General features: G+C 42.9%; 2 protein-coding genes across 6 annotated transcripts in view; one reads left to right on the top strand and one right to left on the bottom strand.

The window, feature by feature from the left end:
* Window positions 1-1286: 1286 nt before the first annotated feature.
* Window positions 1287-5929, top strand: LOC110533720 (uncharacterized). Its single transcript, XM_021618192.3, has 4 exons — window positions 1287-1475; window positions 1952-2221; window positions 2813-2962; window positions 4376-5929. The coding sequence occupies exons 1-4, from the start codon at window positions 1439-1441 to the stop codon at window positions 4573-4575; spliced, it is 657 nt and encodes a 218-aa protein (XP_021473867.3). The 5' UTR covers window positions 1287-1438; the 3' UTR covers window positions 4576-5929.
* Window positions 5930-6001: 72 nt separating this feature from the next.
* Window positions 6002-26972, bottom strand: part of LOC110485507 (protein spire homolog 1) — a 49277-nt gene continuing 28306 nt past the window's right edge. The window contains exons 4-18 of one of the 5 annotated variants that reach the window (XM_090194368.1): window positions 25456-25581; window positions 22510-22584; window positions 20532-20696; window positions 20320-20406; window positions 16372-16501; window positions 13806-13853; window positions 12602-12765; window positions 12368-12467; window positions 11834-11976; window positions 11068-11269; window positions 10866-10867; window positions 9897-10034; window positions 9589-9687; window positions 9208-9464; window positions 6002-9020 (exon numbers count right to left, since the gene is read on the bottom strand). In XM_090194368.1, coding sequence (XP_090050494.1) covers window positions 8759-9020; window positions 9208-9464; window positions 9589-9687; window positions 9897-10034; window positions 10866-10867; window positions 11068-11269; window positions 11834-11976; window positions 12368-12467; window positions 12602-12765; window positions 13806-13853; window positions 16372-16501; window positions 20320-20406; window positions 20532-20696; window positions 22510-22584; window positions 25456-25581 — 1998 coding nt within the window. In that variant the 3' untranslated portion in view covers window positions 6002-8758. Of the gene's footprint in view, window positions 9021-9207; window positions 9465-9588; window positions 9688-9896; window positions 10035-10865; window positions 10868-11067; window positions 11270-11833; window positions 11977-12367; window positions 12468-12601; window positions 12766-13805; window positions 13854-15688; window positions 15731-16371; window positions 16502-20319; window positions 20407-20531; window positions 20697-22509; window positions 22585-25455; window positions 25582-26972 lie in introns of all 5 variants that reach the window. The other 4 variants (XM_021556592.3, XM_021556609.3, XM_036944055.2 and 1 more) reach the window with 4 other exon arrangements.

Raw genomic sequence — 26972 nt, 5'->3', positions numbered from 1 at the left:
ATCGTTGACAAAAAAACACAATTAAATCAATTTTAATCCCACTTTGTAACACAACTAAATGTGGTAAAAGTCAATGGGTGTGAATATGCACTGTGTATGTAATTTGGACTGGAAGCAATTGAAAATTAGATCTGTAAAAATAAGATAAATATTTGTAGAAAATCAAAGGGGAGGAATTTTGAAACAATAAAAGGTGTACCTTTGATAAGAGTGGACCAGGAACCCATCACACTTGCCTGTATATCTATAGCTAATTTCGACAGTGAGCTATTGAAAATTAGACTTATCACATTAAATATTTGTATGAATATCAATGCAATATAAAATTGCAATTATAATGGGTGTACTATGGACAAGGGAGGTCAACGATATAAACTGATGTATATGTCATTTGGACTGGAAGCTATTGGATTAATAACCACAGCTGTAAAAAGTAATTCACTTTGATAATAGAGGTCAGGGAACACACCGCACTTGTCTGTACATGTAGAGCGGAAGCCGTTAAAAAGGATAATTATGAAATATTAATTTATAAATCAGAGATCTTTAAAATGGGAATTCTAATGGGTGCATCATGGGTTAGAGGCAATAGTGACTTTGCCACAAGTGATTTTAGCTCTCTAGGTCATACAAGTAGGCTACAGTAGGTTGCATACGAATGAGAAAGATCATAGGCCTATTTATGTTTTTTGAGCTCATATTTCTACATAAAATCCATTAAAAATAAACAAGATACAATTTTAAAATGTAATTATTGAGGGATAAACAGTTGGTTTAAGATCTATAGATTATTTAATTTAAAAAAAAGTTTCTGTAAACACCAGCTACAGCTGATTGCACTTTTAAGACGGTCCCTCGGCAGCGATTGCATAATATTCCCCTACTGAAATCAACATAGAGTAACTTTTTTTCCAAAGGAAATTAATGGGGGGGGGGGGGGGACCTGTACATTGGTCCTTACCCTCATCTGATAGATATATCACCGAATCATCCTAGGACCTTCTGTCTAAGAGGTATTGACGAGAAAACGGAATGTCAAATCAATATACAAACTGAAACCAAATGTACTGTGGTGACCTGCAGTGTTCCACAAATTGCTATTGCAATTATTGGTTTAAGCATAGGCTACTCTTGCTATCCTATGAAATTAGAATTATTAAAATGCATTTATAACGTCAACAAAACTTTATATCATGGCCAATTATCTGCAATTCTTGCCATTTTTTTCTGTTCTTCTTGACAATACAACCGCGGTTGGGGAATTTATTATGAGGGGGGAAGCAAGTGGAAACTCCCAAAACAGTCTGAGCATACCGCCAGCATTAGGGACTTTTATTTCAGAAATGTTGCTACCGCAGCCTATAAAAATTACCGACAACCGATTGCACAGCCCATTTCTCTGTCGTGTAGCCTATATCGTTCTGTCAAATTAACAATTATGTTACAATGTAACGAAAAAGGCGAGATTTTACCTGGTAAGAAATCACTTTCCTCTAATCTTTCGTGGATTGACAGTTTACAATTTTAGGTATGCGTGAACCAAGATTTCAATGGTTCAATCTAAACAAAAAGGGATAGGCCTATGATATGTATGGAAGCAATTGATGAAATACAAGAATACTCTGTATTTAGGCCTACACTATAAACTATACAGTTAGGTGTTAATGTTAAGATCTAAAATGTAATGGAAATGCGTTTGTTAGGAATGTAGGGCAGGCAGGCACAAGATGATGTTATGTTTACAGTCAGAAAGTGGTTTAGATGGGGAATAACCAGTGAGAATAACAGGGTCGATGTGAAAGTGATATTTTTTGCATTAGCCTACACTACACTTCTTTCATCTTTCCATCACACTTTCTTTTGAATTAATTAAGCAAATGCATATTATTATCATGTTATAACAACACTGAAATATTTGTTTCTGTTATTTTTGCATGCTCTCTCATCCAAGAAAGGAGCTTACAACTTCAGTTACACGCTCTTAGCAAATCTATGTCATGCTGTGCAGTGGAAAGGCTGTGCGTGTACTTGTTGAGCTCCAGGACCATCACAGAGTATGAGAGCCAGGTGATCTGGTCCCAGAGAACAGACATGGAGAAGGCTGCCAAACTGCTCCAGGTGATGCTGAAGAAGGGTCGCAATGCCTGTCTGCTCTTTTTCGACTCACTAGAAAAGTGTTGCCAGTGCCCACTACAGTTCGAAAGAGTCACCGGCCTCCCAGGTAAGTCTCTTCAAAAGTGTACATTTTTTCATTTGATTCATTGCAAATAAATTACTTTGGCCTAAATGTCTATAGTTTTCATGTAGTTTTCATCAACATTTAAATATGGTTATGAATAGTCTAGGCTTATGGTGATTTTGTGATTCTAATTCAAATAAAGGTTATAAAAAATAAATCAAAAATAGTAATGTTACGTGGTATTTAGAGAGGTAGGCTAACTTGGCCTAGATTGCAGCACGTTTTTTCTGTAGTATATGGTATATGTTATGTATATGGTAAGCCAAATTCTACCTCACTTTACCTTTTGGAAGCACTGGAAACCCAGCATCATTTGGTGTCCGATGCAGGTGAGGCCCAAGAATGTTCCAGAGCCTCAAGAATGTTCCATTCCTCATATAAAATCATTTTTTAAGATAACGTGTAGGCTTTATGGTGGTGGTTTCTCCACGTGTCCAAAACTAAAGCTCATGGAAGGTTTTTACAGTATGTCATCATCATGACGCAACGGGAATCGCCGGGATACTATTGTCAACAACAGACTATTTCCCATTTTTCAACCTCTTCCCTTTTTTCTCACACCCCAAACAACAGAGAGGAGGAGGACCAACACTGCCCCAACTTACGTCATCAACATCAGCCATTCCAATTTGAGTAACTGCATCATTGGAGATGGCAACTTTCAAGGTGTGACAACGTGTATACGACAACCTCAGAGCATGGGTTCAGAGGATGCTAGGCATGGTAAGTTACAGTCAAATTCTCATCAATTCATAAAATTAAAATTATGTGTTACAAGATTCAAGCACATTCACAGATACAAGCACATATAGTTGAATTCGGGAAGTTTACATAGTTAGGTTGGAGTCATTAAAACAAATTTTTCAACCACTCCACAAATTTCTTATTAACAAACTATAGTTTTGGCAAGTCGGTTAGGACATCTGCTTTGTGCATAACACAAGTCCTTTTTCCAACAATTGTTTACATACAGAGTAATTCACTTATAATTCACTGTATCACAATTTCAGTGGGTCAGGTGTTTACTAAGTTGACTGTGCCTTTAAACAGCTCAGAAAATTCCCGAAAATTATGTCATGGCTTTAGAAGCTTCTGATAGGCAAAATGACATAATTTGAGTCAATTGGAGGTGTACCTGTGGATGTATTTCAAGGCCTACCTTCAAACTCAGTGCCTCTTTACTTGACATCATGGGAAAGTCAAAAGAAATCAGCCAAGACCTCCAGAAGTCTGGTTCATCCTTGGGAGCAATAATAGCCCCCTTGGGAGCAAACGCCTGAAGGTACCATGTTCATCTGTACAAGGAGGTGGCAGCATCATGTTGTGGGTGTGCTTTGCTGCAGGAGGGACTGGTGCACTTCACAAAATAGATGGCATCACGAGGAGGTAAAATTATGTGGATATATTGAAGCAACATCTCAAGACATCATTAAAGTTTGGTCGCAAATGGGTCTTCCAAATGGACAATGACCCCAAGCATACTTCCAAAGTTGTGGCAAAATGGCTTAAGGACAACAAAGTCAAGGTATTGGAGTGGCCATCACAAAGCCCTGACCTCAATCCTATAGAAAATGTGTGGGTAGAACTGAAAAGGCGTGTGCGAGCAAGGAGGCCTACAAACCTGACTCAGTTACACCAGCTCAGTCAGGAGGAATGGGCCAAAATTCACCCAACTTATTGTGGGAAGCTTGTGGAAGGCTACCCAAAATGTTTGACCCAAGTTAAACAACTTAAAGGCAATGCTACCAAATACTAATTGAGTGTATGTAAACTTCTGACCCACTGGGAATGTGATGAAAGAAATAAAAGCTGAAATAAATCATTCTCTTAACTTATTCTGACATTTCACATTCTTGAAATAAGGTGGTGATCCTAACTGACATTAGACAGGGAACTTTTACTAGGATTAAATGTTAGGAATTGTGAACAATTGAGTTTAAATGCATTTGGCTAAGGTGTATGTAAACTTCCGACTTCAACTGTATGTACTATTATAATTATTCACTTCTCTTGGAGCTCGGAGCTTAAGAATTTCATTTTACCCTTCACTTTACCTTTCGTTAATGAGTTCAAAGAAGCCATTAAATTCATAACTTTCATATACTGTACTGCATTCCATTGATGACTCTATTACAGAGACAATGGGAGGCAACATCACCAGTGATCACCAGAGAGCAGTACAGGCCTGTCCAGATCCAGAGCTCCAGAGTAGTGTCCAGGTCTACGGGTCCCAACTGCAGTATGTCATCATCGGGGACAACAACAACCTGCAGGCTGAAGACACACCGGGAGAGGAAGAAGGGGAAGAAGAAAAACTCATTAATGAAAGTAACTGATTAGATTTGTGTAGTGCTTTTCCAGATGCTCAAAGTGGTTTACATTGTATTGGGGAAACTCCCCTCATACACCACCAACTAGTTTCCATTTAAGTCATTTAGCAGACTCTTTTATCCAGAGTGACTTACAGGAGCAATTAGGGCACATCGACAGATTTTTCACCTAGTCGCGTCAGCAATTCAAACCAGTGACCTTTCAGTTACTGGCCCAACACTCTTAACCGCTAGGTTACCTGCCTCTGGTGCCAAAGAAAAATTTCATGTTTGAATCCAGTGATAGAAAGTTCTACTTGAGATTTTTGTTTTAAGCCTATCCCAAACCATAACCCTTACCTTAACCATTCAGAGTTAATGCCTAAACTTAACCCTTACCTTAACCATTCAGAGTTAATGCCTAAACTTTAATGTCTAAACTAGTTGTTGTGTGGCACTGCATCAGTATCCTATCAGAGCCATACATATCATATATGCATTTAAACTCTTATATCCTAGATGCCATCTCCTGCTGTTGTGCGCTTGAGCAAGTTACTGCACCACAGGCGACCGTGGCTCTCAATCTCAATAAGTGATATGGGGACAAAATGTATGGCCATTGGCTACATTGTAATGTTCCTTGCTGTGTCGATGAACTTGATTTCTGGGGAATGTATATGTACTGTAAATTGTAGTGTATTGTTTGGATAGTATAACTTAACCCTACATAATCAAAGAATGAACCCTATTTTTGGTCCGTAGATCTATGGAATAAGTATTGAATCATACAGTACCTAGATTATGTTCTGTGAACCCAATTTATAATGACCGCACGGACCGCTGACCGCTGACCGCTGACCACTGACCACTGACCGCTGACCACTGACCGCTGGCCGCTGACCGCTGACCACTGACCACTGACCACTGACCGCTGGCCGCTGACCACTGACCACTGACCGCTGACCACTGACCACTGACCGCTGACCGCTGACCACTGACCACTGACCACTGACCGCTGGCCGCTGACCACTGACCGCTGACCACTGACCACTGACCACTGACCACTGACCGCTGACCACTGACCACTGACCACTGCTCCAGATAAAGTGCATTTCATTTATTTGAAGTATTTACTTGCTGGTGCTGCTGCAAAAAGGTGCTGTTTTACTTTGAATCTATTCTTAATGTATTCATGTGAATAAATGTGTTAGGACATACTGATTTATCTTTACTGAAAATTATACTGTACATATTTACTGTTCTACTAAGTTGTCAACATTTGTTGAAAAAGGTTATTTCTATAGAAAGAAAAAGTTTATTTATAAAAGGTACATAAATTATTATTGTTTTATACGTCAATAAAAACAAACATCTCAATCTATTGCTTTCTCTATATATTTTTTTCTTCTTGAAAAGCCGGCATGTCACCTAATGAAATATCCATACAACATTGTAAAGGTATTGCATTACATTTTTATTATTCTTTGTCATAATTTCTTGAACTCTCTGGGAGGGAGTTACATCTGGAAGGTTTGAACAGATTAAAGATACAAGCTACACAGTAGTACATGCATGTTGCTGTCACATATGGGCCTTTCTTTTATGTACCACACAATAGATCACCTCTACTTACTGTAGTCCATATTCTGTCCTGCAATGACTTGTTTTGTGAGATACAATCTCTAAACTAGTTAATAGTAGCCTGGATCCTACCTGAATAGTTCTGTTTCACTTTACCAAACAGAGCAATTTAGTTTGGATCTAGGCTAAATTAATAGCCCCAAGTCTAAATTATTTTAGTTGTGATGTAAAGTGTCAAGGAAACACAGACCTGCTCTATGGACGGACATTACTATAAATAATATTTACATACAGTATGCTGACTCGCTATGGATTCAATCTGTCACAACAATAATATGTTAATGATGAGAGAAGAAGGCAGTGTATTTAAGGCAGAAATATAAGGAACAAGACTGGATTTGTAATAGTCACTTTAATATACATACATCCTGATTCCTGGCTCCCGAAATATGCTTCTGCTTCGGGTTTAGAGACAAACTGTATGGTTAAGACACACCACAGTCACACACAACTGATATACAAATTCATGAAGGCATCATTTTGAGGCTTTGAGTTGAACATGAGAGTAGCGTGTAATACCATTCTTTGCTGCCTATACAATAAAACAGAGGGTGGTTTTAAGCATGTTAAATCATACCATAACTATTGTAAAGCAAAGAAAGACCATTTGAGATCATTTCATATATGCATATATTTCTGGGGGCGCATGCTTGTTACTGGGACAGACTAGATGATTTTTGGGGGCACAGGCTATACAAAATATTGACAAAAAGTGATTTCTACTGTTTCTGTCTGCTTTTGTCATGATTATCTAGCATAATTGCTGTACCTGCTCAATGATATCGCTCGTGTTCAACTACCAGTGACAAAAACTGTGTCAATACTGTTCCTTCATCATGTCATAGCATTAGTATCATAGAAATAGAATGAATAGAACAGGCTTGGAAGCGCTAACTCTGTACATTTGACTGGTAAACTCGTCTGTACACTCACAATGGCTCCATGGTATTGCGATGCGATAATTTCCATGGTTATTCCATGGTTATAATTTCCATGGAATGTTCTATCAACTGATGCTGGATTGCCATGGTAATGAAGACTGTTCATTCAAATGATGCTAACTGATGTAACTCAAGCAATGGAATACATTTTTTGTAATGTCAGTTGAGTTGACTCAACAAAACAGCAAAGCACAGTATGAAGGGTACACATCCTGATTTTACTTCCTGGTATGGGTCTAGGTTGAAGATGACAAAGGTTAAGACAACGGGATTCTAATATCCCATAATAATATACAACAATGGTAGTTGGCAACAGCGCTGGCAGTTAGCAACGGCACTGTTCCCAGATTTATGACGACGTTGTCTTAACCTATATATTTGTGACCTAGGCATGTGTAGACTCAAAATGTCTGCCAGTCCACCCATTATGCCATCATTGACTTGAATGGGGACGCCCGTTCTATTCATTCTATTTCTATAGTCAGTATATTCAGCAGTCTGACGTCTTTTGGAGAAGCATGCTCTAATCGGGGGCTGCGATGGCTATCTATAGCAAGGTCAATGAGTATTTACACCAAATACTTATGTGGGTTTTATATTATGATTTAGACAGAAGGGAATCTTTTGGCACTAAAGCTGACACCTGACATTCCTGTAGACCCTAACGCCTACGGAGAGACAGGTGAGCGGTTTGGGCTACCTTCATGGGTATGATCCAACTTTGAGCAAAGTGACACGCTGTTTATTTACCTGTTATTCTTTATGGTAAAATGATGCTTCATCAAGACCGCTCAGAACCCAGAGAACATCAATGAGCATAATTCATTATTGTACCGTCAGCTAAAAATAACCTGAACATGTCAAGAAGAGTAAAAAGGGGGAGACAACTTTTCACCACAAACCACCTAAGCCGAACCATATGTACACATGTATACCATACCGTAGAAAATGATAACTTGTCAAAAAAACATCTACAGTTCCATATCCTTTCAAGTCCTCATCCAATCGTTTGTTGCTTTTGTCTCATATTGTCTCCACTTTAAGGTGTTCACAGCTCTCAGTATGGGACTTGTGTTGTTAGCATCACACCTACTCTCTTACAATAGAATACCACAGCCTGAGGAATTCAAATATGGAGTATTATTTTGCCTTGTGCTCATTGATTTTTCTGTGGGCGAGTAGCTCCTACCACAGTATAGGGGGTGATTGAGGTCATACCGCTTTGAATCTTTACACTACCTCATACTTTACATTTGATCATTCAGTGTCCTTAACCACCTCTCTATGGCAAAACATTATGGGAGAAATTACATTACTGAGCAAAATATTGTATAAAAATGGACTAGTATCCTTTTGTCTGAAAGTACTCGTACTGTATGTGACGATCAGAGGACATGGCAACAAGCACTGACTACACAGTCCACATATCTCCAAGGAAAAGTAAAGATCCACAGCCCGCTCTGACAGCATCGACAGACAGACTAAACTAGACACGTCTACTGGTATAGGCCGGATCGCAGCACGGTCATCCAGATCAAAACACAGTCAGTCAGAGTTCTGTATTGTGCCATAAGTTCTGGGAGCAGCTAGAAGACCATGGAGAAGGTAGACAAGGACGAGGGGAGAGTCTAGACCTCGTTGATTGTTCTTTCCGAGGGTCGGTAATCAGCTCCCTTGGGGGACGACATGTAGAAGGACTGGGTCTTGCGTTTTAAGCGCGCCCGCTTGGTGGCCAGGGAGAGGCTGTGCTTGCTGGAGGAGATGATGTCGTGGATGAACTTCTTGCAGTCTACACACACTTCCATGGTGCTCCAGTCCTCCGTCAGCTCCACTGGGAGCTCCACCTCGTCACGGGACTGGGACTTCTCCAGACTACTGTGCTTAGACAACCTGAGAGAGAGAGGAGAGGAGAGGTTAACACTAAGTTGTGTAACAGAGTAGGTTCTGTCCCTGTCCCTCACTGGGCTCAGTCGGCTACAGTTGCTCTTAAAATAGAACGACACTTCATCTGAGAATAAGTCTTGTAAATCTAAACAGGGAGTGTTATAATCTAGAGAAGAAGTAGAGGGGTGCCTACTTGGACATGGTCTTCTGAAGGCTGAGGCGGTGGTGGCTGGTAGAGGGCTTCTCAGGCTTGGAGGCTGCTGCTGCTCTGCTTGGTCCTGCTGCTGCTGAGGCTGCTGCTGCTTTTCCTTTTCCTTCTGAAACTGCTGCTGCTGGACCAGCTAAACTGGCAGCTTTCCCCAGAGCTGCTACCCGGTCCCTGGGTAGAGTGGTGGTAGAGCCCAGGGAATAGATGGGCAGGTTGGCATAGGGCTTGGAGGGCAGCCTCATCTAACAGAGAGACAGACATAGAGCAGAGTATGAACACACTCATAAAGACACTGGAGGTACAGTATAGGACTGTCAATATTATGGGCTGACTTTCTATCAGTGTGGGAGAATAGATATGACATACTTTTTGACAGCACTGTGAACACACAGGCCTTTTGCAGAACTGGCAGGTGTAGGACCAGGTGAACAAGGAAAACCTTTTGGATCGGCAACAGAAGCAAAGCTGTAACAAAGAAGGAATTCAGAACAGGTGCATCAAAAGTTGCACAAAAGCAATCAAATCATTCAAAAAGCAGTGTGTGATCAAATCCAGTGACTACAAATATTTCGAAAGGAACATGTAAGATGATTTTCCCCAACAATAGGTACTGTGATGTTTAGTCCGAGAAACTTGTACTTCAGCTGGGTGTAAATGACCAGCGGTAAACGGACCTTTCCCTTCTTCATAGCGTTGTACACGTCCTTGTACTGTTGGAACTTCTCCAGGTCTGCTTTGACCAGCACCTGTCTGATGTGCATCACCTCTTCCACCGTCAGGGACAAGCACTCTACTGGGAAACAGAACTCCTCCTGAAAACACACACACACAGCACCGGCCGGGTTACTACGACAACCGCACTCACTGCCCTTGTTACCATTCCGTCCACACACACCAGCACCTCTCGATGCACTCTGTCCGGGTTCAGACTCGTTTGGCCAAAGAAAGTCTCCATTGTTCATTTGGCAAGATGAGGGGGCAAACAAAGGGCAAGGAACGAGTAAACAACTTGAGTGATGACAGATAATGTCAATATTTGTGAAAATTCCAGAAATCCTCTACTTAGTTCTGCTTCACTTAAAAGTCTAGACAACCTAAAAACAGACAAGGCCCCTCTGCTCTGTAGCTGGGGTTGCGGTTGGTTTTCTGCTTCTTTCTGCCCGTTTCTGACTTCAATAAATAAGCGTGCGGTGAGACTACGGAGATGTTACATTCAACAGTACACCAGGTCTATTGCTGCTGCAATTACTGGTCATCCTGGTGTTGTTCCAATAATGTGTCTCAATAATGTGTCTCAATAGTGTGTCTCCATTCAAAGTTTTTATTGTTGTTGCACCCAGCTAATGTTTCTCAGGCTCAGAAGAACCATTAATATACTGTAACTCTGTAATGTTGCTGTGGCTCCTGCTGCTGATCTTATGACTCAGAAACAGTGGGCTGCATTGTCTCTGGCCCAGAGACAGGGAGGGAGGGGGAGATCCCAGGGAGTATCAACAATAACAAAAAAACAGGGAGTTTATACTTGCTACTGAACAACAGTACGTTATATACAGTATACACAAAATGAAGGACTTCATCTAGAGCATTGTTTTAATTGGCAGTGGCTCGCTAGGCTACATGATGCTTGCAATCAAAATGACTACAACTACGGTTAAATGGAGGAAAGTTGAGTATGATGGAATGATTGGGGCTCCAGTGACGGATGCATCTGCTGTTGACTGTCAAAATGCAATATGACAATCACACCTAAACTGAAGGGCTTTCTATGAAAACAGCAACAGTCCTGGGCTGAGGGATGGGTCTCTAGGAAAGCAGGAAGCATTAGAAGAGATGGTGATGAACTACGATGCGCCAGCAGGGACATAAGGGGCGACTGGCAAACCTTGATAGGCTTTCTTCCCCTGCAGAGAGCAGACAGGGCAGACCACACCATGCCCAAGACAAACACCTCGACAGGGTAGGAGCTCCGTAAGGGGTGGAGGGTGTAGGGAGGGGAGTGGAGGAGGAGGGGGGTCCAGGGGAACAGATGGTGGGCTATCCTCCCGACCTGAGAAGGACAGGGGTTATAGAGGTGGATGGAAGAGGGGGAGGACAGGGGATAAAGAGGTGTATGGAAGAGGGTGAGGACAGGGGTTATAGAGGTGTATGGAAGAGGGTGAGGACAGGGGTTATAGAGCTGGATGGAAGAGGGGGAGGACAGGGGTTATAGAGGTGGATGGAAGAGGGGGAGGACAGGGTTTATAGAGGTGTATGGAAGAGGGTGAGGACAGGGGTTATAGAGGTATATGGAAGAGGGTGAGGCCAGGGGTTATAGAGGTGTATGGAAGAGGGTGAGGACAGGGGTTATAGAGGTGTATGGAAGAGGGGGAGGCCTGGGGTTATAGAGGTGTATGGAAGAGGGTGAGGACAGGGGTTAAAGGGGTTAGTGTGGAGGAGAAGAGGTGGGGGGATTGGAGGTGGGGTGTTAGGAGCATCACCTAACAGAAAGAAGATGGAGGCTGATGAACACAAGACAAACTGACACACTATTCAGGAACCAAAATCTCCAATGTGCTCATTTTCTCCAGATTGATAAACTCTTCTCTTTTCCTACTTCTCTTCTGTTACTCACCAGAGACTTGGAGCTCTGTCTGGATGGGGGTATGAACTGCCGTACGTTGGTGGGCGTCTCCTTCTCAATGGAGTGTCTCCTCTGGGGGGCCTGCCGTCTCTCAGGCTGGGGGGTTGAGGAGATGGGCAGGAACATGGGTGGAGCTGGGGGTGGGGGGACGGACATGTGTGATATACTTTAATGTAGTACTCAAACCCTTATATTACCAGTTAAGTTGACTGAGAACACTCCCTCTTTGACAGCATTATTCTTAGCATAGAAGAGCTGTCGGGTGAACAGCTGAGAGCTGTGAAAGCACATTATAGGATCTCTATGATAACCTTAACCATAGCTTCATGCCCACACCCTGGCTGAACCCGAACCCGAACCCTAACCCTAGCTGAACCCTAACCCCAACCCTAGCTGAACCCTAACCCCAACCCTAGCTTAATGTCCACACCCTGGCTGAACCCTAACCCCAACCCTAGCTTCATGTGCACACCCTGGCCGAACCCTAACCCTACCACTGGCCTTCTGGTCCACAAGTCAACTCACTCTTCCTGCCCAGTACAGACTCTGGAGAGGTGTCGTCCACCACCGATGTAGAGACACTGGAGCTACTAGCTGACTTTTGACCCCCAATGGTGATGTCATCCTGTAAGGGAAACAACAGAGAGCAGTGCTGTAGGATGTATACTGATGTCAACTACCAGAAGAAGACACACCCACACACACAAATGCACGTGCGAGCACACACACACATATACACACAGACACACACACACTTACGTCAGAGTCGGAGCTGTCCAGTTCTGACAGGGTGGGTGCTTTCAGCCTCTTCCTCTGACATAGGGCCTGGGCTCCACCCCCTGGTACCCCTGGCCCCCCATTGGACAGACTGCTGAGGGTCATGGTGCTGGAAGTCTTCCTGCGGCCGTCAGGGCTGGACACATCTGGACAGAGAGGTTGTCACAAGAAGACTGATCAGACAGAGGACAACTCAAATACCCAGGGGTGATTTCAGCAGGATGCAAAGTAGCTAACTATACTGAACACCGCAGATAGAAATATCATGAATAGAGCTGGGAACAGAATTCCCAGCTCCACATGACAGCCAAACATATCTGTTCTATGTGATACATTTCTATCTGAGTGTTCGGTAACGTTGCACAGTCCTGAACAGACCCGAGGGGAAGACACCAGCGGTAGGGAAGAGGGAGTGTGAGTTGAGGAGAGACGGAGAAGCAGCCTGGTGTTATACACACAACATGGATTCTACTTTCATTACCCTTTAAGACCTGGACTGAGCAGGATTCTAATGAAACCCTAACCCTAGCTGACTCCCTCCCTCCTAGCCTCATTGACAACTTCTCCCCCTAAGAGAGAGAGAGATAAAATAGGGAGGGAGGGGGTGACGGAGGAAGGGATGGAGAAGAGAGTGCTGGAAGCAGCAGATAATCAGTAGCAGAGGCCGATCTGATCTGTGGATGCATTGAGGCCTTGCCAGGCGCTCTCTCTCTCTGTCTCCCTCTTTCTCTCTTTATCACCCTCTCTTTATCTCCCTCTCTGTGAAAAGGACCACGCAGTGAGCATGTGAATACCTATTCTGGAAAAAGGCTAAAATATGAGCTCATCACCTCAGTGGGAGGCCAAGGCCCTCCTCCTCTACTGCTGTCCTGGAGCTTCTAAACCTGCCTGCCTGGGAGAAGACTGACTGGTCCTAGAATCCAGGTTTAAACTAGAGCAGATCAAACATCCACCATTTCTGGCACTATGCTCAGTGTCAGTCAAAAGCAAAAACATTGTAAAGCACTGGTTTCTGTAAACTATATTTGTCGAAATAGTATAATTCAGTCTATTTTAGTCGAGGCATAAGCAGTAGTGTTAGGATACAGCCAAATAGGCAGACAAACAAAACAGTGCTAACATTATGTGTTGCAGCACACAAGTTGCTAGTCACATAAACAGAGCCAAACCACTCCACATACTTTACCTTGACGTGTAAGGATCAACTGTGGAGTGCTGTAGTATATGCCTCCACCTAAAAGGGAACACTTCCTTAAATATGATAGGACAGATTGTACTAATGGTTTATCCCTATCCCCAAACATAGAGTTCTGTAGTCAAATGACAGGCTCTCTCTCTCGGTGAGTATTGGTATTGGAGAATCTGGCCACAAAGTAAGGGGATAAGTACCCAGCTGCAATGAAGTTCAGATAGCCAACCATCACATACACACTCACGTACGCACGCACACATACACATAACACACACACATTAAAGCTGCACAACAATAAATTGAACCGACTAGTAGCCGTGGATGAGCAAAGGGTCAAAGAGCCTCCGGTGTGATGAAAGACGCTGGGATCAGTGGGAGAAATGTCAAGCACAGCCAATCAGACTTGTCAAAGCTCAGATACCCCGCCCACAACAGGAAGTGTTGACACATAAAAGAGTAAGAGAGTGTAGATTATTAGAAATGATTTTCAGTGTCACCAATGTAAATTCATTGGCTATCTATCTCACTAGAGGATGTGATGACATTTTTTGGGTAACCACTGCAGTACAACCTTATAAAACAGAAGGCATCCTCTTCTTATCTGTTTTAAAAACGGCCATATACTGTAAGTTAATCAGAAGTGCTAAGTGACCAATGCAGGCGATGTTGGAGATACAGTGTGATGTTTTTGTGAGAATGTGCTTTTTTTGTGTTGAACAGAGCCGACAGGTGTATGTGTGTTCTGCGTGTGTTCTGCGTGTGTGTGTGTGTGTGTGTGCCGACAGCTCCTGTCTACGCAGCTCACTGATCCCACCTCTGATTAAATTCTGCAGACTCACTCTCCAAGATGAACAACTGCTTTGTGTGAGGAGGACCGCCATTTTCTAGGAAACCGAGGAAGGTAGTTATGCACGTCTTGGTTGTTTGTAATGAGAATTTCTGAGTAATGGTGTTCTTTAGCTAAGGCAACTCTTTCCCTGATTTATGTTAGTATGGAAAAGAAAAGGGCACAGAAGCAGAATTCCATGAATAGATTCTTCAGTGGGAGGCAGGAGTTCTGTTGTCTCTACTGGCTATAGGCTACGGACTTTTATTAATATCAAATATGTTTTTAACATACTGTAGGTTTCAACCCAAGCGCAACAATAGACTAGAGAAAAATTTAGGAAGATCAAATTAGTTTAGACTAATCCCAGAATTTAAAAAAAATTTGAAGTGAGCATTATTCAACCATTTAGACAAGGAAAATACTGTTTTACAATTCCTCCTGAGGGACTGAGAACAATGTGCACCAGCTGTGTGGAGATGCAGAAAAACAACTGCTTTTGACGTCAGCAAGTGTGCCTTCGAGAAATAGTTCATTATCAGAAATGTACTGTAGTGACAGGCAGCGAATAAAACCATTGGCCTGTTTGAGTCACATCTACCTCAGTCTTTTTCACAACTGCCTATGGTATGTAAGGCTGCATCTAACTTAACATTATCCCTGGGCTAAGTCTGAGTAGATCATTAAGCCCTTTCACATTCCATGTGGAGATTCAAAAACAAGTGTCATAAGAATTGAACTAAGGTTCAGAATGATTGAAAGATATGCTGAAGTTGTCTATGAGTGAGTTGCTGATGTGAAGGAAGCCATCAACCTCCCTTCTGCGCTTGAGAGTTCTCATCCTGACCAGTGTCTGACATCCTGACATCACAACCAGAGAGCACACTGCTGCGGTGCAGAGCCAACCAAGCCAACCATCAACACCACCACGGAAGCATGAAGAAGCATGAGATGAGAGCATTAATGTGCGTGCTCTTTCTTGGGCAGATGGACAACAACCACGATAGATAGAGACGTAAAGAAACAGCCAGGTAACCGGACAGATCTTTACCTGACAAGTCAAAACTTTGAGACATGCTAAGAGGCCGAATTACTGCAAGAGAAACAATGATGGCATTACAGAGTTATTAAGCTATCCGTAGGAGGAATACGGGCAGAATATATATATTAAGTTAGCAAGAAGAAAGACATCATCTGCCGACAGGTCTGGCAGCTGTCCATAGTGCAGTACAGTACTGTATGTTAGGAAATGTACAATGATTAACGTAGTCAGTAGAAAGTGCATAGCCAATGGTGAGAAATCATTAACATAATAATTAAATAAAATTAATTCTCTCTTCAGATTCTAAGGATTGGTTAGGTTATAGTCAATACAGGCACTTGGCATAACACCAGACAAGATATATGTTTAAGTTGTACTACAAACAGAGCTGTAATGCCGAACAGCACAGGCATCCACTTGGCTGGGGGGAAGCATCGTTCAAACCAATGAAAGAAAGTAGGATTCACCTTGTGTCTTTCATTCATGCCAATGCCCAGCACCCGTGAAAGTGCATAATCACAACATACTTCAACTTCTCACAAAATGAGTGTGAGTGTGTGTGTTTGTGTGTGTGTGTGAGAGAGAGGGAGAGTAAGAAAGAATGAAAGAATGAAAGAAAGAAAGAAAGAAAGAAAGAAAGAAAGAAAGAAAGAAAGAAAGAGAAAATAAATAAAGACAGAGGTGTCTCTCACCCAGCCTGCTCCTGCGGATCACATCAGGAGAGACAGGTCTCAGTTTCCTCTCAGATTTGATCTCATCCAGGATCCTCTCGTGCAACGTGGGAGGAACCTGGGGCTGGGGCTTCAGCTTCCTGGCTGCTGCCTACACACACAAACGCACAAGCGCACACACACATGTGCACACACACACACGCAGATACATACATGCACTCACACTGAGTTATGGGCATCAGAGTAATGGACATCAGGCCTTTCACCGCTACCTCCTAAACCTTAAAGACACTGTAACTGTACTCTTAATATCACTGTCAATGTACTGTTAATATCACTGTACTGTTAATATCACTGTCACTGTACTGTTAATATCACTGTCACTGTACCGTTAATATCACTGTACTGTTAATATCACTGTCAATGTACTGTTAATATCACTGTACTGTTAATATCACTGTACTGTTAATATCACTGTCACTGTACCGTTAGTATCACTGTCACTGTACCGTTAATATCACTGTACTGTTAATATCACTGTCAATGTACTGTTAATATCACTGTACTGTTAATATCACTGTCACTGTACCGTTAATATCACTGTCACTGTACTGTTAATATCACTGTACCGTTAATATCACTGTCACTGTACTGTTAATATCACTGTACTGTTAATATCACTGTCAATGTACTGTTAATATCACTGTACTGTTAATATCACTGTACTGTTAATATCACTGTCACTGTACCGTTAATATCACTGTCACTGTACTGTTAATATCACTGTTCCGTTAATATCCCTGTCACTGTACCGTTAATTTCACTGTCACTGTACTGTTAATTTCACTGTACTGTTAATATCACTGTCACTGTACATTTAATATCACTGTCACTGTACTGTTAATATCACTGTACTGTTAATATCACTGTCAATGTACTGTTAATATCACTGTACTGTTAATATCACTGTACTGTTAATATCACTGTCACTGTACCGTTAATATCACTGTCACTGTACTGTTAATATCACTGTTCCGTTAATATCCCTGCCACTGTACCGTTAATTTCACTGTCACTGTACTGTTAATTTCACTGTACTGTTAATATCACTGTCACTGTACTGTTAATTTCACTGTACTGTTAATATCACTGTCGCTGTACTGTTAATATCACTGTACTGTTAATATCACTGTCACTGTACTGTTAATATCACTGTACTGTTAATATCACTGTCACTGTACTGTTAATTTCACTGTACTGATAATATCACTGTCACTGTACTGTTAATATCACTGTAACTGTACTGTTAATTTCACTGTACTGTTAATATCACTGTCACTGTACTGATCATTTCACTGTACTGTTAATATCACTGTCACTGTACTGTTAATATCACTGTACTGTTAATATCACTGTCACTGTACTGTTAATACCACTGCCACTGTACTGTTAATATCACTGCCACTGTACTGTTAATATCACTGCCACTGTACTGTTAATATCACTGTACTGTTAATATCACTGGCACTGTACGGTTAATATCACTGTCACTGTACTGTTAATATCACTGTCACTGTACTGTTAATATCACTGTACTGTTAATATCACTGGCACGGTACTGTTAATTTCACTGTACTGTTATTATCACTGTCACAGTACTGTTAATATCACTGCCACTGTACTGTTAATATCACTGTACTGTTAATATCACTGGCACTGTACGGTTAATATCACTGTACTGTTAATATCACTGTACTGTTAATATCACTGCCACTGTACCGTTAATTTCACTGTCACTGTACTGTTAATTTCACTGTACTGTTAATATCACTGTACTGTTAATATCACTGTCACTGTACTGTTCATTTCACTGTACTGTTAATATCACTGTCACTGTACTGTTAATATCACTGTAACTGTACTGTTAATTTCACTGTACTGTTAATATCACTGTCACTGTACTGATCATTTCACTGTACTGTTAATATCACTGTCACTGTACTGTTAATATCACTGTACTGTTAATATCACTGTCACTGTACTGTTAATATCACTGTCACTGTACTGTTAATATCACTGCCACTGTACTGTTAATATCACTGTCACTGTACTGTTAATATCACTGTCACTGTACAGTTAATATAACTGTACTGTTAATATCCCTGCCACTGTACTGTCAGTTTCACTGTACTGTTAATATCACTGTACTGTTAATATCACTGTCACTGTACTGTTAATATCACTGTCACTGTACTGATAATTTCACTGTCCCGTTAATATCACTGTCACTGTACCGTTAATATCACTGTAACTGTACCGTTAATATCGCTGTCACTATACCGTTAATATCACTGTCACTGTACTGTTAATATCACTGTCACTGTACTGTTAATATCACTGTCACTGTACTGTTAATATCACTGTCACTGTACTGTTAATATCACTGTACTGTTGATATCACTGTCACTGTACTGTTAATATCACTGTACTGTTAATTTCACTGTACTGTTAATATCACTGTCACTGTACTGTTAATATAACTGTACTGTCAATATCACAGTCACTGTACTGTTAATATCACTGTACTGTTAATATCACTGTACTGTTAATATCATTGTTACTGTACTGTTAATATCACTGTCACTGTACTGTTAATATCACTGTAACTGTACAGTTAATATCACTGTACTGTTAATATCACTGTCACTGTACTGTTAATATCACTGTCACTGTACAGTTAATATAACTGTACTGTTAATATCCCTGCCACTGTACTGTCAATTTCACTGTACTGTTAATATCACTGTACTGTTAATATCACTGTCACTGTACAGTTAATATCACTGTCACTGTCACAGTACCGTTAATATCACTGTCACTATACCGGTAATATCACTGTCACTGTACTGTTAATATCACTGTCACTGTCACTGTTAATATCACTGTCACTGTACTGTTAATATCACTGTCACTGTACTGTTAATATCACTGTCACTGTACTGTTAATATCACTGTCCTGTTAATGTCACTGTCACTGTACTGTTAATATCACTGTCACTGTCCTGTTAATATCACTGTCACTGTACTGTTAATATCACTGTCACTGTACCGTTAATATCACTGTACCATTAATATCACTGTCACTTTGTAACAATAACTCTTGACTGTCAGTGCTGCTCCTCTAATTACTGAGGCAGGCACTTCAGTGAGGCTGGGGCAGAGAGGCTGGGATAGTGATGCGGGGGCAGAGAGGCTGGGGCAGAGAGTCTGGGGCAGTGAGGCTGGGGCAGAGAGTCTGGGGCAGAGAGTCTGGGGCAGTGAGGCTGGGGCAGAGAAGCTGGGGCAGAGAGGCTGGGGCAGTGAGCATTGATAATCAGATCATCAACTGGAGCTGTACATCTATCAATCACCCCTCATTCCAATCAGAATAATCATATCACAGAACCCCAAATTCTGAACTACCTGTATTTTTGGGGGGATATAAAAAACTCTTTCTTTGACTAAAGATGGGTTCAGTGGCTTGTGGTTTAAATGAAAAGGGGACACCCATAGCACCAATTCCCAGGCTTCCTCAAGTTCCAGTGATGAAGGAGACTTGGAAGGACGGCATGGCAAGACTAGAAGACACCAGAATGAGAGGAAAGTGGGACAGGTACCATAGAATGTACTATCGTATAGTATATAGTACATTCATTATACAGTACTGTACACTAACAGGATTAGAAGGAGAGAAAATGCCCCATGTTCTCCTCTCTAAACCCTACAACTGTACAGCCCATATAGATAAGAGATATACTTTACATACATAGCTAATAGTTGTCTTCTTATTTCATTCTATGGTACTCTGTTCAGCCCAAAGAGACAGAACAGAGTTGTATCTCTATGGTTCAGCCCACCACCATGCCAACACCAAAGAGGTTGCTAGTTGATGTAAAGTATATCTGTTGTTTCTATAGGCTGTGCACTCACAGGGTTGAGAGGAGGTCTGGACCGGATGAAGTCTAGGATGACCTCATGGGCGCTCTTCTTCAACCTTGGTGGGATGTCGTTGTTTACCTGGAGGTGCAAGGACACACACACACAGACACACACACACACACACACACACACAGAGAGATTAAGAGAGAGCATAACTACCTTAAAACAACAAACCATGCTTTTAAGACACCTGACAGTCTTACCATGACCTTGCGTAGTTTGTAGCGTTTGGAGCGGATGTCATCCATGAGCATCTCGTAGGGCGTGAGCTGGAACTCGATGGCCAGAGGGTTGTACTGGCGCTCCTGGACCTTCTTCAGCTTCACCCCGTTCCGCAGGTCTCCCATCACCTGCATCCAGAACTTAGCCTGGGGGATGCAGGGGGACAGAAATCATATAGCAACACAGTACTCATCCAATGATTTAACACTTATAGGGCCAATTTCCAGACCCAGATGAAGCCTAGATACTCCTGTGTTAAGTTCCCCAGCTTCTGTGTTGTGGTTTTGTTTGTATGTGTGTTTCAGGATGGCTTCCTGAAATTCCCCCAAGCAGCTGATTGGTCGGCCCCATTGCTAATTAGAGCTGACCCCACCCCCTCGTCAGGATACAGCTGTATCTCATTACAGACTCCTTCTCCAGCTATATAAGCCAGTGTTATGTTGCTCAGAAAATATATTATTAGTATGTCCTGTGTTGGTTGTTGCTGAGAGAATAGAGCTGATTGGTATGTCCTGTGTTGGTTGTTGCTGAGAGAATAGAGCTGATTGGTATGTCCTGTGTTGGTTGTTGCTGAGAGAATAGAGCTGATTGGTATGTCCTGTGTTGGTTGTTGCTGAGAGAATAGAGCTGATTGGTATGTCCTGTGTTGGTTGTTGCTGAGAGAATAGAGCTGATTGGTATGTCCTGTGTTGGTTGTTGCTAGAATAGAGCTGATTGGTATGTCCTGTGTTGGTTGTTGCTGAGAGAATAGAGCTGATTGGTATGTCCTGTGTTGGTTGTTGCCGACTGGAATGTCGTGTGGTGGTTGTTGCCGCCGACTGGAATGTCGTGTGGTGGTTGTTGCCGCCGACTGGAATGTCGTGTGGTGGTTGTTGCCGCCGACTGGAATGTCGTGTGGTGGTTGTTGCCGCCGACTGGAATGTCGTGTGGTGGTTGTTGCCGCCGACTGGAATGTCGTGTGGTGGTTGTTGCCGCCGACTGGAATGTCGTGTGGTGGTTGTTGCCGCCGACTGGAATGTCGTGTGGTGGTTGTTGCCGCCGACTGGAATGTCGTGTGGTGGTTGTTGCCGCCGACTGGAATGTCGTGTGGTGGTTGTTGCCGCCGACTGGAATGTCGTGTGGTGGTTGTTGCCGCCGACTGGAATGTCGTGTGGTGGTTGTTGCCGCCGACTGGAATGTCGTGTGGTGGTTGTTGCCGCCGACTGGAATGTCGTGTGGTGGTTGTTGCCGCCGACTGGAATGTCGTGTGGTGGTTGTTGCCGCCGACTGGAATGTCGTGTGGTGGTTGTTGCCGCCGACTGGAATGTCGTGTGGTGGTTGTTGCCGCCGACTGGAATGTCGTGTGGTGGTTGTTGCCGCCGACTGGAATGTCGTGTGGTGGTTGTTGCCGCCGACTGGAATGTCGTGTGGTGGTTGTTGCCGCCGACTGGAATGTCGTGTGGTGGTTGTTGGGGGGGAAGGTCCCTAGGGAGTGCTTAGGCAAGAGTCTTGCGGGCATAACCCGTATTTACTGTCTATACACACTAGGTAAGACCTGGGCGGACCACCCTCTATATTTTGGTTAGCGCACCAGGTAAGACCTGGGCGGACCACCCCCTATATTTTGTTTAGCGCACCACCCCCTCAATTTTGGTTAGCGCACCAGATGGTGCTAAGTTAGTGGGACGGTAGGAACGGGGGCTTTGACATTTACTTTGGTTCCGTTCAGCCCCCTTTCCCCAAATTTACTGTGATAAGGAAGCAGTAAATTCTTTGCCTTTGTCATCTTTACTCGCACCTACAATCCCATACCTCTTTTACTCCACAGGGAGTTGAGTTGTAGCATGGTGTTGCGTTCCCTCTCTAGGAGGCATACGTAACACCTGGGCTACAAACATGCTAGTCCAAGAGTAGGTTTTAATGAGTCTAGGGAAACCTGTCCTAAGGCTGTTGCCAGGTAATAAGGAGCTGGTCACCTACCCAGTCCGCATTCTGGAGCTCATTTAGGCCTCTGCTGGGATCCTCAGACGGCTCGCCACCCATCTTCCGAAGATTCTACGAGAGAGGTGGGGGCGTTCAGAGTGAGAGAGATGAGCGCTTAAAGGCCCAGTGCAGTCAAACATTGCAATTTTTTATATTTTTTTTCCCCCTGTATTTTATATATATTGCCACACTGAGTTTGGAATAATACTGTAATTGTGAAAAGGATAATGCCCTTTCAGTGTTTGAAATTTCAGTATTTTTGTGCGATAGTTAATCAAGTTCATTGACTACCACAGCATTAGGACGGGCAGCTAGCCCTGCTATCAGTCACACCCACAAATCGATATCTTTTCGATTATCAATGACAGTTAACGAGAGCCTTCACAACCTGCCATGTCACCAACTAGCATGATGGTACATTCCCACCACACACATTCCCAGTCCATTTTCATCAGTGACTGAAAATCATCATTGCAGCCATAGGGAATAAAGCATGGTCCTGCCAGTGTATGCATAGCAGAGATTATAGCTTTAAGCCATGGTCAAGATGAGTGTATGAAATAGTGTGGGAACTCCCTTAGCTAGCCCATGCTAAAACCAATCCACTGCTTTTAAATGTGTGGGAAAGAGTGAGCAAGAGAACTAAGAGCATTGGGATGCAACCAAAGAAGCAGTGAACAACCTGCATCCCTTCACTTCCTGATTCACGAGTTCATTAGAGGACAAGACACTGAGGGATCTGTACTGCAGCAGACTGGAAAGCCTCCTCTCTCTCCCTGTTATGTGTGGTGAGAGAGGGGGCGTCACCTTGCATCCCACTGGTGTTTGATGGAGCAATCACAGGAGATTTACTATAGGGCCTCACCTCTCACTGGAAATAGAGCCATAACTCACAGTACACTGGAAGGGCATTTGCTAAGGTGTCTGCCTTGTCTACCATTAACAGTTTGGTACATATTCCCTTTTCATGACATAGCATAAAACAGAAAGCTTTCCCATGGTCTGTGAATAACATGATTGTTGACAAACATTTTAAAAAAGGACATTTCTGAGCAGAGGAGCCCAGGGTGAGATGATGTTGGACTTAACACCCAGTGCTCATTTGTACGACCAACACAATACCATCCCTTTCCTAACTTATAGTATTTAACCCCAAGCAAATAGGAACTGCAGTGGCTTTGGTGATTCAGCTACAACTATGTTTTTAATAGTGTCCTTCTGTCCTGTTATAGAGCTCTTTGTTGTGAAAGGGTTTCTCTCTCTGCCTGCTGTCCTGTAGCTAGCTAGCTAAATCCCTGTGGGACAACACGTCTCTGCCTCGCTGGCAGACAGAGGAGGACAAGTGGGGGAGGGGAATGATGCAGGGGCAAAAGCTCATCTTATTTCTCCTGGTATCACACACACAGAGATGTACACACGCACAGACAGAGAAACACACAAACGTAATCTTGATCCCACATTGAACAGCCAAGCATCTTGACCAGAGATTGCACTGTCCAGCAGATCCTTAGTCCCATCTACTGCTATAGTTCTGGGTGTCTCTGCCTCCACATACAGTAGACTAGACTACATCCTGGCCTATTCACATCTGGTTGCATACACCAGATAGTGCATCCAGTTTAGTTAGCCTCTCTCTGTAGCCCCCTGAACCACAGAACTTGACACTTGTCTCCCCTTCTTCATAGCTAAGCTCTTACCGTTGGAGGGGGAGTGCTGCTTGGCTGGATGGGTCCCTGGGGAGTAGCATCCAGTATGTGGTTCATGGGGACAATTCCAAAATCTGAGCACATATTTATCCTATAGCAAACCCTGCATTCATTCTGTAACACACACACAGAGTAACCTGCATACCTTCTCTGTAACACACACACACACAGAGTAACCTGAATTCCTTCTCTGTAACACACACAGAGTAATCTATATTCCTTCTCTGTGACACACACACACACACCTTCCCTGTAAAACACACACACACACACAGAGTAACTGGAATTCCTTCTCTGTAACAAGCACGCACGGACGCACGCACACAGTAACCTGCATTCCTTCTCCTCTGTAAAACACACAGAGTAACCTGCATACCTTCTCTGTAACACACACACACACAGAGAGTAACCTGAATTCCTTCTCTGTAACACACACACACACACACAGAGTAATCTATATTCCTTCTCTGTGACACACACACACACACACAGAGTAACTGGAATTCCTTCTCTGTAACAAGCACGCACGGAGGCACGCACACACAGTAACCTGCATTCCTTTCCTTTCCTCCTCTGTAACACACAGACCCGACTCAAGGCTGATATACAGTAGGATCCATTACAGGACATGTACGTAGTATGCCATGTTGATCAGTTCTCTGAAGCATGTGAAACACCTTAATGTCATGCTGCTTAATCTCCTGAATGAATGTCTCTCCAGTCACATGACCTCTGAACATATGTCCCGGGTCTACATGTATGTCTGATTTACAGTACAAGGTTGTCTAGTGGTGAATGCCGATGACCATTCAGATTCACCTTTTAGTGGTCCTATGTGCACTGGAGCCTGAGAATGAGATGTCAATCAGGTCCCAGAAACAGACCGGAGCTGTTCCAATATCCACACTGGTTAGCATACTACATAGGGTAAAGCAATGTATTGGGAATACATGCTAAGTAGTATGCTTGTATAGACAATGGAACAGAACCACTATGTAAGCAAGCTGAGGGCCTATGCAGTCAGGTACTGCGTAGTGTGTTGTGAGCATTGGTAAATGGAGGTGGTTTGGTGAACCATCCTCACATGATGAGTAACCTTTCCTGAGACCTGAAGACTTTCTTTACCTGCCCAAGCTAAATCCTAGCCTTTAGCTCAGTGGACTAACAGTCTTGTTGCACACTGGAGACAGGGGGTTTGAACCCAGTTGGTCACGCATTGATGTGTAGGTAGCCTCACCTCTTTGGCACTCTTGATCTTCTCCAGGAAGGAGCGTAGCTCCCTGGTCTCAGCGTAGAGAGCACGGCACACAGCCTGGTAGTGGCTGGGGGCATCGCCAGGGCTGGGGAGGTGAGACACACACATCTACAGACAGACAGGGAGAAAGAAGTAGTACTGTAAGTAAAACATTGTAGATACTGTAAATATGGTAATTCAGCAGATGACAGAACGTATCCTTGTGACAGTAGATTACAAAATACTGTATGTCCTTGTTTCTCTGAGATGAACAGAAGGTGCTCTTGGCATGATCTTGGCACCAGTAGTCCACTGCATTTCCCATCCCATATAGCGCCTCAAATTCTAACAGAAAATGGTTGGCCGTCTCATCTGCAATCTTGCCCACCAAGTAAATTCCCTGAACCGACAATATTTCCATTAGATAAATGGTGCTGCTGTGTAGAGGAGGAAGCATGGAGCAGAAATGGAGAATTAGGTATTAGGGAGTCTTTCCCCAGTAGCACCATAATCTCAATATTCCCTGACCCATTCATCTTTAATAGAGTCATGCTGATATAGGAGAAAAGCCCTGACTATAAATCACACAGTAACATACATCTGAAATGTTGTGAAACATCTAGAAGGCAGTTAGAGAGAGGCAGGCAGTTCCTTTAGGGTAAGGCTCTGTAGTTAACATCAGACAGAGAGAAAGACGAGGGTGGACTGGAGGATAGAGAGGATGACAGCTATTAGAGGAGACATCTAGCCATCAGGCAGTAGGGCTGGCAAGACAACAGCGACACTGTCACCCAGGCAGCTCAGATGTCCACAGCCTCAGATAACCTTGCTAGCAGTCGCTATGGAGACCTGGTTCCATCCCCTGGGCCCTGTCTCTAGAATCATTAATTCACCACTGTCATGTCTGTCCTCCTCGGGCCGGGTCGGATGGAAGGCTGAAGACTACAGTTCAGTCGAGGCTCCTCAGAGGAGGAATGGGAGGACCATCCTCAGTGAATTTCATAAAAACATGAGGGATTTTTTGCATTTAAAAAATTATCCTTTTTAGATAAAACTATACGAAATTTATTCACATGTCACAAAATAATTGATTAAAACATACTATTTTGCAATGAAGGTCTATGGTAGCCTCAGCAGCACTCTGTAGGGTAGCACCATGTGTAGCCGGAGGACAGCTAGCTTCCGTCCTCCTCTGGGTACAGTGACTTCAATACAAAACCTAGGTGGCTCATGGTCCTCACCCCCATCCATAGACTTACACAGTAATTATGAAAACTTCCGGAGGACGTCATTCAACCTATCAAAGCTCTTGCAGCATGAACTGACATGTTATCCACACAATCAAAGGATCAGAAAATGAATCTAGTACCGCAAGCATACGCTAAAAATGAAGGAGAAGCAAGAGTAATTTCTTCATTTTTTTTCACTATCAGTTTCACTTACACTTACTACAATTTCACTGGAGCTAGAAAATGCAGCTAGTTAGATTAGCCTACTCAAACACCCTGCTCAAACAGAGG

This window comes from Oncorhynchus mykiss, chromosome 2, assembly GCF_057628025.1.
Source record: "Oncorhynchus mykiss isolate SJ-2025 chromosome 2, ASM5762802v1, whole genome shotgun sequence".
Lineage (NCBI taxonomy): Eukaryota > Metazoa > Chordata > Actinopteri > Salmoniformes > Salmonidae > Oncorhynchus > Oncorhynchus mykiss.
Note: the sequence above shows the minus strand (reverse complement) of the source record. Positions and strands in the feature narration are given on the sequence as shown.

Bases quoted from the DNA above. Each gene is read 5' to 3' on its own strand.
- LOC110533720 (XM_021618192.3), top strand. From the start codon at position 1,439: ATGTTACAATGTAACGAAAAAGGCGAGATTTTACCTG. The intron at 2,222-2,812 runs GTAAGTCTCTTC...CCCAAACAACAG, and splicing joins AAGAGTCACCGGCCTCCCAG to AGAGGAGGAGGACCAACACT. The intron at 2,963-4,375 runs GTAAGTTACAGT...ACTCTATTACAG, and splicing joins TTCAGAGGATGCTAGGCATG to AGACAATGGGAGGCAACATC.